Here is a 17753-nt window from a genome sequence, read left to right as displayed (position 1 = left end):
AAAAAAAAAACTCCTAATCTTTGCCTTCGTTTCCATCGTCGCTCGAGAGTCTGCCAATATTACGGAATAGGTAAAACGATTGAACGATGCCTGATAATTTTCTAATTCTCCGCGTTCCAAATGCCTTCAACTAATTTCGGACCATTGCTGGACCCGTAGGCCCAGCTGCGTGAAATCCTTCTGAAGAAGCCCTGAAAATGTCTCGACTCGCCCCGTGGCGGAGCCGGTACGAGCTGACGTCAGGAGCACGCAACACCTCGGAAGCAGGGGAGGGCGGGGCCGGCCGGGGACCTGCTGCTGGGAGAGCAGCGGCCCGAGCCCGGGCCATGGCGAAGCTGCTGAGCTGCGTCCTAGGCCCCCGGCTCTACAAAATCTACCGGGAGAGGGACTCTGAAAGGGCCCCGTCCAGCGCCCCTGAGACTCCAACTTCAGTCACTACTCCCCATTCCAGCTCCTGGGTGAGTCGAGTTCCCCCCGGTCAAGAACATGGTACAGTCTAAACCCTTTACGGCCTTTGCTCCCCAGAAGTGGTTATTATAGGAAATAAGGGGCGCCTGCTTGTCAGGCCAGTTGTCTGCAAAGTCTGCGCTCTTTGTGCTTCCTGGGTTAAAGTCACGCCTACAGACCGGCCACCTCCTTTCTTTGTCGCTGTTTGAGCACCGCTTTCTCATTCCTACTTCCACTCCTTGCTTTTTTCTCTCCGAGGCCCCCCACCCTTTCTGTCGTGGTTCTTGCTGGTCCCAGTTGAGTCTTAAGTCCTAGAAGAGACCCCGTGCGAATTGGGGAGCTGGTGAATTTTGTCGTCAAACCCCTAGTTTCTTCATGCTCAGTGCCTCTTGGCACCTCCCCCGGCTCCGTTTTTATTTTCCCTTTACCCTGGCCTTGGATTTCAAAATGACTTCTACAGATCATGTATCCATAGGCCCTCCCTTCACCCCTCGCCCCTCAAACCTAGTCTGGAGACCCTAAGGTCACTGTATTCATGAGGAGGGGGGTGAGGGTAGGTTGTTTCCTTAAATATTCTCTTTCTTTTTATCAGGATTCTCTCAGTGTGTTTACTGTCTCTGCAAACTGCCTGTTTCTAGCCACAGTCTCTCACTTATTCAAGCACTCTTATTTCTGATGTTCTTCTTTCCCTCATAGAATTGTCATGGAGTCTTTCCTTTCTCCTCTAACCCTTCTCCCCATATGCACACGCCCACAATCCATTTTAAACTGGGTGTGGAAAAGGAGCAAAATTCATCCAAATGCTGCTTTCACTTTTACTTCCAAGGCCAGCTTCCTGTGGTTGTTCTCATGGTTAGGGGTGGAAAATTAGGTTCAGGGTAAAAGTGAAGATAAGGGACTTATGTTGGGGCTAGGAATGCCCCAGGAGAGATAGCCAAGCGTCTAGAACTGGAAGACACACATCACAGCTCCCATAAGGGAAGGGGAAGGATCTGTCAATGGGCAGGGTCCTAAATAAGTCCATCTGTTTTGGCAGGATACATACTATCAGCCCCGTGCCCTGGAGAAACATGCTGACAGCATCCTGGCACTGGTATGTGTACCCTGGCAACTGGAACTCATTGCATCTTTTCATACCCAGCTGCTCTCTTGAACTCACTCCTCCCCAGCCTGGGTGCAGGCACCTGGGGGTGGGGGATGCTCCAGGCTCTGCAGCAGACTTCTCCAACACATACAGGCAGCCATGCTGTCAAGCATGCATACTTGGCACTCCCCTTTGGTATGTAGCACTGCTTTCTCTGGGGCAGCCTGGGCTGTGAAGAAAACATGTTTACTCTTGGGACCATCTGTAGGTACTAAGTCCTGCAGTCCCCAGTGACCTGTCCTCCCTGGCAACTAACCTCTTTGGCTGCAGGGACAGCTGTTCTTTCTGGCAGGGTTCCTATGGTGACGTTTGCGCATCTCTTGGGGACCAGGCCAGGGGTTGTCCTGAGCAGGGCCAATTGAAAAGGCTTGGTTCACTTGAGTAGACAGAGAAATTGGCCTTTATTTTTTGAGTCAGGCTCTCACTCTAGGCTCGAATGCAGTGGCATGATCATGGCTCACTGCAGCTTCAACCTCCAGGGTTCAGGTGATCCCTCTGCTTTACTTCCTGAGTTGCTAGGACTACAGGTGCGTACCACCACACCCAGCTAATGTTTTTTTTAAAGTAGAGACCAGGTCTCACTATGTTGCCCAAGCTGGTCTTGAACTCCTAGGCTCAAGCAGTCTTCCTGCCTTGGCCTCCCAAAGAACTGGGATTACAGGCATGAGCCACTGTGCCCTGCTGAGACTGGCCTTTACATGTGATGAAATGATGCCTGGAGACAGAGGAAGAAAATGGAAGCTGTATCTAGTTTTCCCAGCCTCCATTATACTGCCATACTACTTTCAATAAATGTTGAGCACCTACTGTGTGCATGATGTCATGCATAGCATAGATACTCGATATGGTATCCCTCAGGTTATTTACCTTACTCAAAGCCCAGGCCTGGAAATGGCAGGCTTGTGTGTGTGTGTGTGTGTGTGTGTGTGTGTGTGTGTATTGACTGCCTATCCCTGTCTCTCTGCTGCAGGCTTCAGTATTCTGGTCCATCTCTTATTACTCCTCTCCCTTCGCCTTCTTCTACTTGTACAGGAAAGGTCAGTGTGGTTTCAAAGGTGGTGGGGCAGGAAATGGGCAGGTTGTTGGCAGATGAGCCAGCTCCCTAAAGAGGAAAGGGGACCTGTGAGGATGGCTTGGCTTCCCTCTTCATCAGGCATCTTCTTCCCCTTAGAGTGTGGCTGTTCCAAAGAGAGGGTGTGGGGTGGAGGTTGGGGTTGAGCTGGGAAGAGGAACTGCTAGGCACCTTGGAGAGTGTCTCACATCATTCCTCTCCCCTCTCAGGTTACTTGAGTTTGTCCAAAGTGGTGCCGTTTTCTCACTATGCTGGAACATTGCTGCTACTACTGGCAGGCGTGGCCTGCCTCCGAGGTAGGTAGAGAGGGAGCCTGGTGTGAATCTCTCCATCACTATCACTGGGTAAATTATAAGTACCTTCTGCAAACACGGTTTGGTGCTGGACCCTGAGATGGAATAATTTAGAATGGTTTAAGGTATGATCTTTTCCTTAAAAGGTCATAAATAAGAAAAAATAACTAACCGAAGAGTTTTCTATTATCTACAAAAGATGCATATACCCTACAGCAATTCTACACACACACACACACACACATACACACACACACACACACACACACACACACACACACACACAAGAAACCTCTGCACATGTATAAACAATAAACAATATATACGAGGCCGGGCATGGTGGCTCACGCCTATAATCCCAGCACTTTGGGAGGTGAGAGGATTGCCTGAGCCTGCAGGTTCAAGACCAGCCTGGGCAACTTGGCAAGACCTCATCTCTACAATAAATCAAAAAATTACCCGGTCATGGTGGTGCATGCCTGTATTTCCAGCTACTTGGAATGCTGAGGCGGAAGGATCAACTGAGCACAGCAGATCGAGGCCACAGAGGCCAGGAATGTGCTACTGCCCTCCAACCATGTGATTATCACCCAAGTCAAGAAAGAGAACAAAGCTACCTCCCACCAAGTCTCTTCCACCTGTACTTCCCCACCCTAGATAATCACTTTCCTGACTTTCTTTTTTTTTTTTGAGTTGGAGTCTCACTCTGTCACCCAGACTGGAGTGCAGTGGCTGTTCCTGGCCACCGCAGTCTTGACCTGCCGGGCTCCGGCGATCCTTCCACCTCAGCCTTCCGAGTAGCTGGAACTACAGATGCGCGCTACCACGCCCGGCTAATTCTTTTTTATTTATTGTAGAGATGAGGTCTCGCCAAGTTGTCCAGGCGGGTCTCAAACACGTGGGCTCAGGCAGTCTACTCACTTTCCTGACTTTCAAGATAACCATGCCCTTGTTTTCCTTAGTGTTTTACCTCATACGTTTGCATCACCTCCCCCGCCCCCACCCTGAGTCAGGAATCTCATTCTGTCACCAAGCTAGACTGCAGTAGCCTGCTCACGGCCACTGCAGCCTCAAACTGCTGGGCTCAGGCGATCCTTTGGGTTCAGGTGATCCTTTGGGCTCAGGCGATCCTTCCACCTCAGCCTCAGCCATCACGCCCAGCTAATTTTCTTGATTTATTTTAGAGATGAGGTCTATCAAGTTTCCCAGGCTGGTCTTAAACCCATGGGCTCAGGCAATCCTCTCACTTTGGCTTCCCAAAGTGCTGAGATTATAGACGTGAGTCACTGCACCTGGCCTGCATCACCTTTTGAACTTCCTTTGTATGTGTGTGTGTGTGTGTGTGTGTGTGTGTCTTACTCTGTCACCCAGGCTGGAGTCCAGTGGCACAGTCATGGCTACCATAGCCTTGACCTGTTGGGCTCAGGCGATCCTTCTGCCTCAGTCTTCCAAGTCACTGGAACTACAGGCACACACCATGCCCAGCCAATTTTTAAAATTTATTGTAGACGTGATGTCTCGCCAAGTTACTCAGGCTATCCTCAAACCCCTAGGCTCAGGCAATCTTCCTGCCTCCACCTCCCAAAGTATTGCTATTACAGGCATGAGCCACTGTGCCTGATCTGAACTTTCTGTAAATGAAAAGATACTGTATCACTTATTTTGTAGTCAGCTTCTTCCATTTAACACTATATTTGTAAGATTTATCTGTGTCATTGAGTATAACTGTAGGTTGTTCATTTGAATTGCTGTATAATGTTCTGCTGAATGACTGTAGAACGGCTGGGCCTGGTGGCTCAGCCTGTAATCCCAGCACTTTGGGAGGCCGAGGTGAGTGAATTGCCTGGGCCCGCGGGTTTGAGAACTGCCTGGGCAACTTGGCAAGACCTCATCTCTACAATAAATCAAAAATTAGCTGGGCGTGATAGCGTGTGCCTGTAGTTCCAGCAATTTGGAAGGCTGAGGCGGAAGGATCTCCGGAGCCCAGCAGGTCGAGGCTGCGGTGGCCAGGAGTGGCCACTGCATTCCAGTCTGGGTGACAGAGTAAGACTCCAATTCAAAAAAAAAAGAGCAAAAGACAATGAAGCCTGCCAGCAAGGGGTTAGAATATGCAGAAAAGAGACAGTAAGCAAGCATCAGAGAAGGTTGGCAGTGACAAGTGGAGAAATCTGATTTTCTCGAGAAAGAATGGCAAGGTTGTGTGACTGTTTTAAGATTGAGGAGAATGAACATTCTGGAATGTGTAAAGTTGATTGTCTATAAGGAAACAAAGTGAAGAAGCTAGGAAAAGAAAGAATTCTGTAACCAGTTGCTGAATGTGGAAGAAGGAGGTTGGCTCAAGTCTGTTTCTCCACATTCTGTTCCCTCAGTTCCTTTTTCTCTCACTTCTCCCGGGACCTTCTCCTAGCCCAATTATTTCCCTAAAACCTAGGCATTCTGCTTTCCAGTTTTCCTAACACTGTTTCCTGTCCTCTCTCTACCAGGCATTGGCCGCTGGACCAACCCCCAGTACCGGCAGTTCATCACCATCTTAGAAGCAACACATCGGAACCAGTCTTCAGAAAACAAGGTGAGAGGTTCGAGGAAAAGTGCCAGCCAGGTTACCCCCCCCCCCCCCCCGCAGAACATAAGGCACTGGCTTCCGCCAGGAGGAGAAGATGTGTTTTGACACTGGGTGTTTACACATTGCTGTATCCTTTTTCCCCTCCATAAGTGAACTGCCCACCTGAGGAATTTTTTCCCTCCTACCACTTCTAATGGAATATTCTGCTAGAATAGTCCCCCATCCCACCCTCTACCTGCAATAATTAGCTACAGTCTTCTTAGAAGGGAGCTTTTTTCTCTATCATGGCAACTTAGTTCTGTAAAGATTTATTTTTGTTGTGTGCATCGGACACCATGCTAGCTTTGTTTGGGAATGGGACAAGATAGACAGGTATGTCCACTCCTTTGCCCAGGAGTACAGTGTGGTGCTAGGAGGGAGAAAAGCCAGGGCAGAGTGTCCTGGGAGTTATGCCAGGCCAGCTGGTGCTTGCTTGAGTGCGACTATCTTTGAGGAAGGGTTTTGGAACCCCATAAAGCTCTTTCTTGTTAAGAGGGGGTTTCTGGGATCAAACATCTAGGACCACTATCATCACGTTACTGGTTACCCCATACCACCATTTATGGAGCTTTGTATAATGTTTTTTGTTTTTTTTGAGTTGGAGTCTCACTCTGTCGCCCAGACTGGAGTGCAGTGGCCGCTTCCGGCCACCGCAGCCTCGACCTGCTGGGCTCAGGCGATCCTTCTGCCTCAGCCTTCTGAGTAGCCGGAATTACAGGCACGCGCTACCACGCCTGGCTGATTTTTTGGACTTATTGTAGAGATAAGGTCTTGCTACCCAGGTGGGTCTCAAACCCACGGGATCAGGCAATCCACTCACCTCAGCCTCCCAAAGCCGCGGGATTACAGGCTGAGCCACCGAACCTGGCTGAGCTTTGTATAATGATGCTTTGTACCATGCTGCTGTCTGAGACATTTTGTATAAGCCCTTTCTAGTCCTCACAACAACCACATGAGGTGGCATTATTACCCTCATTTGTACATCTGAGGAAACCGAGGCAAAAAGAGGTTAAGTGACCCATTTGGAGTCGCAGAGCAAAAAAGTAGCTGAGTCCAGATTTGAGAGCAGATTTGAGCAAACCTTACCTGAAATTTGCTTTTCTTCATTTTATTTTGTTTTGCCATTTACCTTTTCATATAATTTTTCTTTAAAAAACATTTTAGAAAATAGAGACAGGTTCTCACTAAGTGACCCAGGCTGATCTCTTGACCCCAAGTGATCCTCCTACCTCAGCCTCCCAAAGTGCTGGGATTACAGGCATGAACCACCCACCATGCCTGGCCACCTTTTTGTAGAATTTTTCTATTGCTGTCTCTTAGTCAAGTTATTTTTGAAATGTCAAAAAATTTCTGTGACAGAAAATAAAAACCAGTCCTTAAAATAGAGTGTTGGGAGCTCTGGGGGTGAGGAAGGGAATATAGTCGAGTGTTAGGACACAGTTCTTACTGCCCTCAAAAAGCATGTGGACTGACTCAGTGGGGTGATTAGAGGCACAGATGGTCTAGAGGGCAGCACTGGCCCATGGCTGCAGGAATTAAGGGAAGGGAGGTGGTTGTGAGGACAGTCAGAGAGAACTTCATTCACGAGGTGGCCCCAGGTGCAAAGGAGCCCACTGTGAGTGTGACTTTCTTCCTCTCTCTCACTCAACCTTGGGACTGTCAGTTTGATCTGCTGGGAGATTTCTGAGCTTCTAAGATAGCACCATGTAAAGGTCCTAGGTGGGGAAGAGAGCGTGACCAGCCAGCAAGCCGCTCAGCCTGTCAATCTTCAGCCACCCTTTCTGGGGGTGGGTCAGTCTTAGATTTTTGTAAAAGCAAAGTGTTAGGTTCCTACTTGGAAGAGGGCAGACAGAGCAGTCCTGATACCCGCTGGGGCACACTGTCTGCCCGATTTCCTGGTCCTGCTAAGAGTTTTCCATCTGAGAACCTCTACTTAGTCTCCCCATGTTGCCAAGGGTGTTGAAGATGGGTAGGTGAGCCCCTCCTCAGTTCTCATTTCCTCTTTTCCTCCCCTCCTTTTTCACTGCCTGCCCACCACAGAGGCAGCTTGCCAACTACAATTTTGACTTCAGGAGCTGGCCCATCAACTTCCACTGGGAAGAACCCAGCAGCCGGTGAGGCTTCAGATCTTTTGCTCTATCCCTTCCCTTGGACCATCCCAGATAATTCCTGCCCTTCCCTGTCCCCCTGTCTCCACCCCTCTCAGGTCCCAGTGCCTACCCTCCAGCACCATTTCCTTGTTCCTAGATCCCCACTGTCCACCGGGCCTCAGGTGTACAGCTTGCTGCTCCTGACCCCATCCTCCCCTGCATCTTTTCCTTCCTTAGGAAGGAGTCCCGAGGGGGCCCTTCCCGCCATGGCGTGGCCCTGCTTCGCCCAGAGCCCCTGCACCGGGGGACAGCAGACACCCTCCTCAACCGGGTTAAGAAGCTGCCTTGTCAGATCACCAGGTGGGAAATGGCAGAGAGGAGAGGCCAGCTGGGGTAGAAGGGACATAGAGCAAGGGTTCTGGGACTGGGCACTCCATTGTAAAATTGCTGTCATTGATTGGGTCTGGTTCTGTTTGCTTTGTATGTATCAATTGTGGCAAAGTAGCTTTTATCAACATTTATGTGTGGAGAAAAGAGGCTTAGAGAGGTCCCGAGTCTCACGGGGAGTACATGGAGAACTGGGATATGAATATGCAGACGCTCTTTCAGTGTGACTGAGAGGGAGCAGTGGGTTGGGGTTTGGAAGGACACACAAACCTGTAGCTGGAGGAGGCTGTGGTGGCAGCTGTGTGCCCATCCTGGCCCCTCTGCTCTGTGATTGTTCTACCTTGGCCCCTCTGTGCCTCAGTTTCTGTGTCTGTGAATAACCAGCCTTATAGGGTTGCTGAGAATAAGTAGGGTAACATTCTGAAGGGCTCCTACCTTGCCCCGATGCCTGAGAGCACATGGTAAGGCCCAAATAAAGCTCAGTCGTGGGTACTGATGATGTCAGAAGCAACAGAAATAACCATTTATATATTCCAGTGGAGCAGACACTGGGAATTTTCTATTGCTGGGAGTTAGGAGGAAGCAGGTTCTAGAATACCAAGGAAGGGGTGAACTTAGTGGTTGGTTGTTGACGGTGTGCTGATTTGTCAGGGGACCAAGTCACATTTGAGGTTTTAAATTACAACCACCCTTTTTTAAAGTATTATTTATTTGGGGACTTTTAATATGTTATATTTATATATTAATGGAATCACTTTTCTTTCACTTATTGAATATAGAAAGTATCTCATTAAACTCTCAGAATTATATATATGTAGTATATGTATATACTTGGCCATAATATAAAATGTATATCTTACAAAGCTTGCATTTAAAAAAAAAAAGCCAGACTCGGTGGCTCAGCCTGTAATCCCAGCAATTTGGGAGGCTGAGGCAAGTGGATTGCCTGAGCCTGCGGGTTCGAGACCTGCCCGGGCAACTTGGCAAGACCTCGTCTCTACAATAAATCAAAAATTAGCCAGGCGTGGTGGTGCACACCTGTAGTTCTGGCTACTTGAAAGGCTGAGGCAGAAGGATTGCACATACCCAGCAGGTCGAGGTTGCGGTGGCCAGAAGCATGCCTCTGCACTACAGTCTGGACGACAGAGTGAGACTCCAACTCAAAAAAAAAAAAAAAAACTTGAAAAATACCAGCCTGGTACATATATTATTTCATTAAGTCCTGAAAGAGGAAAGCAAAGCTGTGAAGGTCAGGGGTGAGGCAGGCCCCAGAGTCTGAGTGCTAGAGCTGAGATGGTCCCCAGCATGGTTCCTGGGCCCCGCTGGGGTTCAGGATTTGTTAACCTATGTTCCCCACAGCTACCTGGTGGCGCACACCCTAGGGCGCCGGATGCTGTACCCTGGCTCTGTGTACCTGCTTCAGAAGGCCCTCATGCCTGTACTACTGCAGGGTCAGGCCCGACTGGTGGAAGAGGTGAGGCTTCCCTGCCCGCCCATCCCCCTGCCCTTCCCCCACAGGGTTGTGACCTCCTGCCCCTCTCAACCTAGCTGATGCCTCTCCCCCACTCAGTGTAACGGGCGCCGGGCAAAGCTGCTGGCCTGTGATGGAAACGAGATTGACACCATGTTTGTGGACCGGCGGGGGACTGCTGAGCCCCAGGGACAGAAGCTGGTGAGAGGGAGCAGGGATCCCAAAGGTGGAACGTGAGGAATGCAGTAGAGGTTCTGGGGAACCCCAGCCCTACAGCACTTTTGCGAAGAAAACACAACTGGGGATAACCCCAGCTCCACCCTAAAGACCTCTTAATATAGGAGAATCCTGATAGGAAAATAGATGAAAAAATAGGAGTTGACATTCAAGGACCAAAAAATAATATCCATAAAGTCACCACTTAGCACTTACGACATGCAAGGTATATATTAAGCTTCACAACAATTCTGTGAGATGGGTACTATTTATATTAGCCCATTTTACAGGCGATGAAACTGAGGCACAGAAAAACTTTCCCATATCACAAAGTTAATTAGTGGTAGGGCTGTTTTGAACCCAGGCATCCTGGCACCAAAGTCTCCAAAGTGTTTCCATGAAGCAGCCCAGGGAAGTGCACCAAGCTAGGGCTGGGTTCTAGTCCTAGCTCTGATTGTCTGCTATGAGACCTCATGCAAGTCCCACCGTCGTGGGCTTCAGCTTCAAGCACCATGGTATTAGAGACTGCAACCCAGAGAGGGAGAGGGAAAGGAGTTGCCATACCACACAACAGAAACTTGCAGAAAAACAGATGAAAAACTATAAAGGAAAAACAAATCCATGATCCCATTCCTGAGAGATGTCTGCCTGGTGGTCTTCTGGGGGAAAACAGACACTGGCTGAGCATTGTGGCTCACGCCTATAATCCCAGCACCTTGGGAGGCCGAGGTGAGAGGTTGTCTGAGCCCACAGGTTCGAGACCAGCCTGGGCAATTTGGTGAGACCTCTTCTCTACAATAAATAAAAAAAATTAGCCAGGCGTGGTGGCACATGCCTGTAGTTCCAGCTACTTGGAAGGTGGAAGGATCACCTGAGCCCAGCAGGTCGAGGCTGCGATGGCCATGAGTGTGCCACTGCATTCCAGCCTGGGCGGCAGACTGAGACTCCAACTCAAAAAAAAAAAAAAAAGAAGATAAAGTAAAACAGACACTGCTGGGTAGTTGAACAATTCAACTTGAGTCATCATCTTCTGAGGGCCCAGTTTACTGAGCATTTGCAGTCACTTTGCTTCTCCTCTTAATGGACCTTGTGGACTCTGTTTCCATTCCCCCTTGGAGAGGACAGGAACCTGCCCTTTTCTCTGCCCTGCAAAGCTCTTCACAGGCTGCCCTCCCCACCCAGAGGAGGGTTTTTAGTCTCAGCTTGGCTCTCCTTCAGCCCTTCCTTCCTGTCTCCTTCCTAGGTGATCTGCTGTGAGGGGAATGCTGGGTTCTATGAGGTGGGCTGTGTCTCCACGCCCCTGGAAGGTAAGCCCGTGGCTCAGCTGTCTTACCTCTGCCCCTTGGAATAAAATATCCCCACCTCCCATATTGATCTGACCACCCCTGGCTTCTTTCTGAGTGAGGTTTGAGTCTCTCCCCTTTTTGGAAAAGTCCACTCCTCATTACACCCCTCGCCTTGCTGTGTCCCTATTATGCTCTTCATTGTATTCCACTGCCCCCCTCAATACATTCCCCGCACAGTCACATATGTCTCCCTCTGCTGCTTTAGAACCTTTGGTATCATCTTCCTATTCTAGGAAGTTTAGAGTTATTTACCTTTGAGCTGGGAGGTCCACTTGCTGTTCCTTCCTCCTGGGCTGCAGAGAGGGGTGTGGACACAAGGTCTCACTCCCTCTTCCTTCTGTGTTACAGCTGGATATTCAGTCCTGGGCTGGAATCATCCAGGCTTTGCTGGAAGTACGGTGAGGCCTTCTCAGGAATCTCTTCCTTTTCCTAAATTTGTCTCTTCTGGTCAGCCACTGGAGGGAGGAAAGGAGGTGTACATTTCTGTGGGGCCTCCCACTACATCCGGGGGCTGGGTGCTGGGAGGCTATGAAGGCCTCACAGTAGGAAGTTGGCAGGAGGGGAGGATGGATCTCATTGCAAATGTCTGTCTTCAGGAAAGAATGGCTCCTCCCACTACCCTTTTCTTCTACACTTTTTCTGCTTGTTGCAGGTGGCTGCAGGAAGGGCCCACATTGGGAGGGACATGTGGCAGGTGGCAGGTAAGCCAGCCTTTGGTGCTGACCCCCTCCTGTCTTCCCTTTCTCCTGCAGGGGGTGCCTTTCCCACAGAATGAGGCCAATGCCATGGATGTGGTGGTCCAGTTTGCCATCCATCGCCTGGGCTTCCAACCCCAGGACATCATCATCTATGCCTGGTCCATCGGTGGCTTCACTGGTACCAGCCTCCCTCCCATCCCCCACTGTAGACACATTCATGCCCCCACCCCTACCCAGGAAGGATGGGGAAATGTACTAGTGGCCCTGGGGGGGGCGGGTGGAGGCTCCAGGAAGAAGAAGGAGGAAGCAGAATCTCTGAGCAGGCCTGGAAGAAGGTATCCTGTTTGTATACCCTTCACCTTTCCTTCCACTTTTGTGCCCAGTCCTGGGGTGAGAATATCAGGGAAAGTGAATGTTTCCTCCACCTGTTTTAAGTGCACTCCAATGTTCTCTCTCCATCCTCTCCAGATAGTGACCTGGTCAAGTGAAGTGGGAGTTAAGGGAAAAACCAGGGGATAACATAGTAGCGGGGGATGGGGTTAGCCCGCAGGATCAGTGGGACAAGGGGACAGGGGTGGTGGGAGGAGGCCCTGTCATTCCTAATCCTTCTTTCCTGTCCTGGTATCAGCCACGTGGGCAGCTATGTCCTACCCAGACATTAGTGCTGTGATCCTGGATGCCTCTTTTGATGACCTGGTGCCCTTGGCCTTGAAGGTCATGCCAGACAGCTGGAGTGAGTGCCATCCCAGGTCTGCCCTTTACGGGAAGGGTGGGCTGGAACTGGGAGCTGTTCTAACTGGAAATGGCTTCCTTTTCCACAGGTGGGGAATAGGTTCCACAGGTGGGGATTAGGACTTCCCTATCTGAGGCCTTAAGTTTTCTCTCTCCAAGAACAGTGATGACCTTTATGTTGGACAGGGGCTTTGTCTCTGCCATTCCTTCATTTTTCTCTCACTCTAGGGGGCCTGGTGACCAGGACTGTAAGGCAGCATCTCAATCTAAACAACGCAGAGCAGCTGTGCAGGTGAGGGCAGGCCACTGTCCAATATCTACACCCCTCACCCATATAGCTCACCCATATAGCTCACCCATACCCCTCACCCATACAGGCGTTCAAACACTGAAATCAGTACTAAATACAAGTTGGTAATTGGCCACTGCCCCACATCCCCTAAGTGCCCCTGACACCACCTCAGCTGGCCAAACCCTTCTTAGGTTCCCTGGCATCCTGGACCTTCTTCTTTTTTTTTTTTTTTGAGTTGGAATCTTACTCTGTTGCCCAGGCTGGAGTGCAGTGGCACACTCATGGCCACTGCAGTCTTGACTGCTGGGCTCAGGCAATCCATATACCTCAGCCTTCCAAGTAGCTGGAACTGCAGGCATGCGCTACCATGTCCGGCTAATTTTTTTTATTTATTGTAGAGATGAGGTCTTGCCAAGTTGTCCAGGCTGGTCTCGAACCCCTGGGCTCAGGCAATCCTCTTTTCTCAGCCTCCCAAAGTGCTGGGATTATAGGCTTGTGCCACTGCGCCCCGCAACCCTGGACCTTCTTATGATCTGGTAACCAAAGGGTGAAGGGTTAACTCAGGCCCTGCTGTGGCAGGGGGTGAGAATGCTACCAGTGCAGGGATTGGGGTGGGCCAGTTGTCACCTGTCTTCTTTAGCTCTCTCTCTACTGCTCTGTCCTCTGAAGATACCAGGGCCCTGTGCTGTTGATCCGGAGAACCAAAGATGAGATCATCACCACCACGTGAGTGCCTGGGAACTTCTGTGCTCCCTGAATCCCAGAAATGGCAAGGAACTTGCCCCTCCTACCTCTATCCACCCAGGTTTTCAAGTTTTTCCTCCCCAACCCCCAGCCCCTCCAGGGTACATTCTTCTCATCCCCAGGGTTCCTGAGGACATTATGTCCAACCGAGGCAATGATCTCCTGCTGAAACTCCTGCAGCATCGGTGAGAACCAGGGTGTGTGTGTCCTGGGGGAATAGGGAGGGGAGGGGAGAGAGGTACACACATAAAGACAGTGCAGGAAGGAAGAAGGAAGGTTCAGGGATGAAGAAATGAAGAAAATTCAGATCTGGGCATGGTGGCTCACTCCTGTAATCCCAGCACTTTGGGAGGTGGAGGCAAGAGGACTGCCTGAGCCCATAGGTTCGAGACTCGCCTGGACAATTTGGCAAGACCTCATCTCTACAATGAATCAAAAAATTGGCTGGGCCTGGTGGTGCATGCCTGTAGTTCCAGCTACTTAGAAGGCTGAAGCAGAAGGATCACCTGAGCCCAGCAGGTTGAGGCTGCAGTGGCCATGAGCATGCCACTGCACTCCAGCCTGAGCGATAGAGTGAAGACTCTGACTCAGAAAAGAAAAAAAAAAAAGAGAATTCAGTCCTGTCCTGAACGCTCCCCCTGTAGGTATCCCCGTGTGATGGCAGAAGAGGGTCTTCAAGTGGTGAGGCAGTGGTTGGAGGCCTCCTCACAGCTGGAGGAAGGTGAGAAAGGAACCTGGTGAGGCCTTTGGGAGGGGACTCAGCAAGGCCAGGTTGCTAACAGGTCCTCATCTCTCTCCCTGATCAGCCTCAATTTACAGCCGATGGGAGGTGGAAGAGGACTGGTGTCTGTCTGTCCTTCGCTCCTACCAGGCAGAACATGGGCCTGACTTCCCCTGGAGTGTGGGTAAGGAGGCCCTGGGGCAAGAGAGGGGATATGAAGAGCCTAGGGCCGGGCTTGGTGGCTCAGCCTGTAATCCCGCGCCTTTGGGAGGCTGAGGTGAGTGGATTGCCTGAGCCCGAGGGTTCGAGACCTGCCTGGGCAACTTGGCGAGACCTCATCTCTGCAATAAATCAAAAAAACTAGCCGGGCGTGGTAGCGTGCACCTGTAGTTCCAGTTACTTGGAAGGCTGAGGTGGAAGGATCGCCAGAGCCCAGCGTGTCAAGGCTGTGGTGGCTGGGAGTGGCCACTGCACTCCAATCTGGGCAACAGAGTGAGACTCCAACTCAAAAAAAAAAAAAAAAATGAGAAGAGCCTAGGAAGGGGATGAATACCCAAATGCATGGCCTGTTTTGAGCGCCCCCTCTCCACAGGAGAGGACATGAGTGCAGATGGACGGCAACAGCTGGCTTTGTTTCTGGTGAGCTAAGCATTGGGAAACGAGGGGTACCTGAATGGTTAGGGCTCACTTACGGGGATTGGGGACAAGGGATACCTTGTAAGCATTGGAAGTGGCAGCTTTTATAGAAGGGATGGTGGTGGGTTCAATGGGGGATGTCTGGTGGCTGTTGATCCCTATTCTGCTCTGCACCCTACCTGTGCCACCCCCCTTCCTCAGGCTCGGAAGCATCTGCACAACTTCGAGGCCACTCACTGCACCCCACTCCCGGCTCAGAACTTCCAGATACCCTGGCACCTCTAGAGACCATACTGGGACTCATTCTGGAAGAACGGAATGGGAGGAGACATGGGAAAGACCCTCTTATTTGTGACTCTGTTTATGTTGCTGTTTATAGTTAGTGGAAAGTGGGGGATCATCCCCTTCTGTCCACTCTTCCTCTTGCACGTTTCCCTTCATTCATATGGCAGTACTTAACCTTCTCCAACATACATCCTGCATTAAGTGAATGAATTATTCCTAATAATTATTAAAAAGATATTTTTTCTATAGTCTGGCTAATTATGTGACTTCGCAAGTATCCAGGGAGCTAGGGTCTAGCAATAGGGAGAGCAGAGATCCCAAAGGGCTGGGCTTTAGGAGACCTCGACTCCGGACAGCCAGTCCAGAGACTCTCACCTCTGTGTTCCCCCAGGCCTTCAGCCCTCAACCAAACTGTCCTCATGCAGTGGATCCCTGGGCCTCACCTTCCTCTGGCATGCCTAGTGTTGTCATGCCTAGGCAGCCTCCCTGGCCCTTCCTTCATTCTTCCTCAGGTCTTCCTGCATACAACCACCTCAGAAGCTTGTTGGCTTCTCCTGCTCACAACTCATTGTTTATTTTTATTTATTGTAGAGATGAGGTCTTGCCAAGTTGCCCAGGCTGGTCTTAAACCTGCAGGTTCAGGTAATCCTCTCACCTCGGCCTCCCAAAGTGCTGGGATCATAGGCCTGAGCCATAGCCCAGCCCCACCTCATTGTTTCCAAAGCACTTTCTAGTATCTGATTTCACCTACTCAGCCCCTCCACTGATTTCCACGTCCAGCCTGCATTGTGTCACCAGCAGTACCCCCAATTTTCCTTGTTCAGCTCTTGTTATCCCCATAGGGAGTAAGGAACGTCATGCTCCCTGTGTTTTATGCAGCAAGCCCTGCACACCATCCCTGCCATGTCATCAAGTCTCCTCACAGCCTTTTTGCAGTTCAACAGCAAGGCTTGCCAGAGACTGGGGCCGGGCGCTGAGGATTCATGATCTCCCAGAGCCAAACTTTGCCTTTTGGACAGCTCTGTTAGAGGAAAATGCTTAGGTTGAACCTGAGGAAATTGGTTCTTCATAACTTCCATGCTGTTTTTAATCCTTGGACCTTGTGAAACAGAATTAGTCCCTCTTCTACCCATCTGTTGCCTGGCCACTTTCTTCATTGGAAACTTCTCTTAGGTTTACCACCCTGGGCCTATTATTTTGAGAAAGATGCTATCACGGGCAACAATGTTCGGGTGTCCTAGATACAGCCTCTGGCTAATTTCTGTGGCTCCTTCATCACCAGTGCATGAAGCTCCTCTATAATCCTGGGGGCAGAGGCTCAGCAGCTCTACGGGAAGGCATACTGAGTTTCTACTGGAGAGAGAGATCTGAGATTTATCAGTTGATGTGACACTTGAAATTTGAGGTTAGAAGAGGGGAGGTAGCTGGGTACGGTGGCTCATGCCCATAATCCCAACACTTGGGAGGTGGAAACAAGAGGATTGTCTTGAGTCCAGGGGTTCGAGACAAGCCTAGGCAACTTGGCAAGACCTTGTCTCTACAATAAATCAAAAAATTAGCCAGGTGTGGTGGCATGCGCCTGTAATTCCCACTACTTGGAAGGCTGAGGCAGAAGGATCGCCTGAACTCAACAAGTCGATGCTGCGGTTGCCATGAGCATGCCACTGCACTCCAGTTTGAGCAAGACCCCTTCTCAAAAAAGGGGGGGGGTGACTACAGCTCCGGAATATTCTACTTTTAGCAAACAGTAGGTGGTGAGCTGATGTTGGTGCCCCTTTCCCCTGTCCCATTCTGGGGGAAATAGGGTGAAAAGTGTAGAACACAAAACTCTGGGGCCAGCTGCATGGTTCTGAACCTCACCCTCCTAGATCCAACAGGACAGTTAATCCCCTGGAAACTGTTTTTGTTCTGCCAAGGGAAACTCCTTAAATGCAAATAGGGTCCAGTCCCACACCCTAGAGACAAAGGACTCCCCCTCCCTCCCTGGCCATGGCCATTAGGGACTCTGGTGACTGGTGCCTACTGCTGCTTTCCCCGCATGTCCTGTAGAGAGAACAGTGGATGTCCTGTGAGGCTCTTGGATACCTGAAGTGGGGGGGGAGAGGGAGGCTCCACGTGTGAATTCTGGACTACCCCACCCAGGGTCTCAGAGCAGATTACTCCCCATCCAATGAGGCTCAGAGCATCCGTGTTTACTCTGCCAGCCACCCCCTACCCTGGGGTGGGTACAGCCCCCGTCCACTCCTCACCCCATTAGCAAAGTTCCAGCAGTCCTACGGGATGAGCTGCGAAGAGACAGACCCCACGGCCACTGGGGCTCTAGACCCTGCCATACTGGACACCAGGCGAGGCCTGAACGCCTAGGCACTCTGAGGAGATGGGCAAACAGGGAAGACAGAGACTAGGGAAAGCGGAAGTTACACCCCAGACAGGAAACTTGGGAAGAAGAGATGGTCCCGGGCTGGGCTGGGCCTTCCTTGTCCCACCGAGTTTCACTGACCCAGGCTCCGCCCTTCGCTGCTGCCAGTACGAGATGCTCCACTCCGCCCTGGGCTACGTGTTTGAATTGAGGGTTTG

At 50.6% G+C, this 17753-nt stretch overlaps 1 protein-coding gene across 2 annotated transcripts; it reads left to right on the top strand.

Annotated features, from left to right (window-relative positions):
* The first annotated feature begins 165 nt into the window (after positions 1 to 165).
* Positions 166 to 15424, top strand: ABHD16A (abhydrolase domain containing 16A). 2 transcript variants are annotated; one of them, XM_008067703.2, is made up of 20 exons: positions 166 to 458; positions 1484 to 1540; positions 2562 to 2628; positions 2873 to 2959; positions 5440 to 5525; positions 7599 to 7672; positions 7886 to 8008; positions 9395 to 9509; positions 9606 to 9707; positions 10966 to 11029; positions 11417 to 11466; positions 11821 to 11944; positions 12395 to 12499; positions 12727 to 12790; positions 13460 to 13516; positions 13657 to 13719; positions 14179 to 14255; positions 14341 to 14439; positions 14848 to 14894; positions 15093 to 15424. In XM_008067703.2, exons 1-20 carry the CDS (start codon positions 198 to 200, stop codon positions 15174 to 15176), a joined length of 1806 nt encoding a protein of 601 aa, XP_008065894.2. In that variant the 5' UTR covers positions 166 to 197; the 3' UTR covers positions 15177 to 15424. The 2 variants fall into 2 exon arrangements, with proteins under 2 accessions (XP_008065894.2, XP_021573106.1); XM_021717431.1 differs by lacking the exon at positions 166 to 458 and adding an exon at positions 534 to 1000.
* The last annotated feature ends 2329 nt before the right edge of the window (positions 15425 to 17753 follow it).

This window comes from Carlito syrichta, unplaced genomic scaffold, assembly GCF_000164805.1.
Source record: "Carlito syrichta isolate Samal-C Ts95f unplaced genomic scaffold, Tarsius_syrichta-2.0.1 Scaffold309736, whole genome shotgun sequence".
Lineage (NCBI taxonomy): Eukaryota > Metazoa > Chordata > Mammalia > Primates > Tarsiidae > Carlito > Carlito syrichta.
Note: the sequence above shows the minus strand (reverse complement) of the source record. Positions and strands in the feature narration are given on the sequence as shown.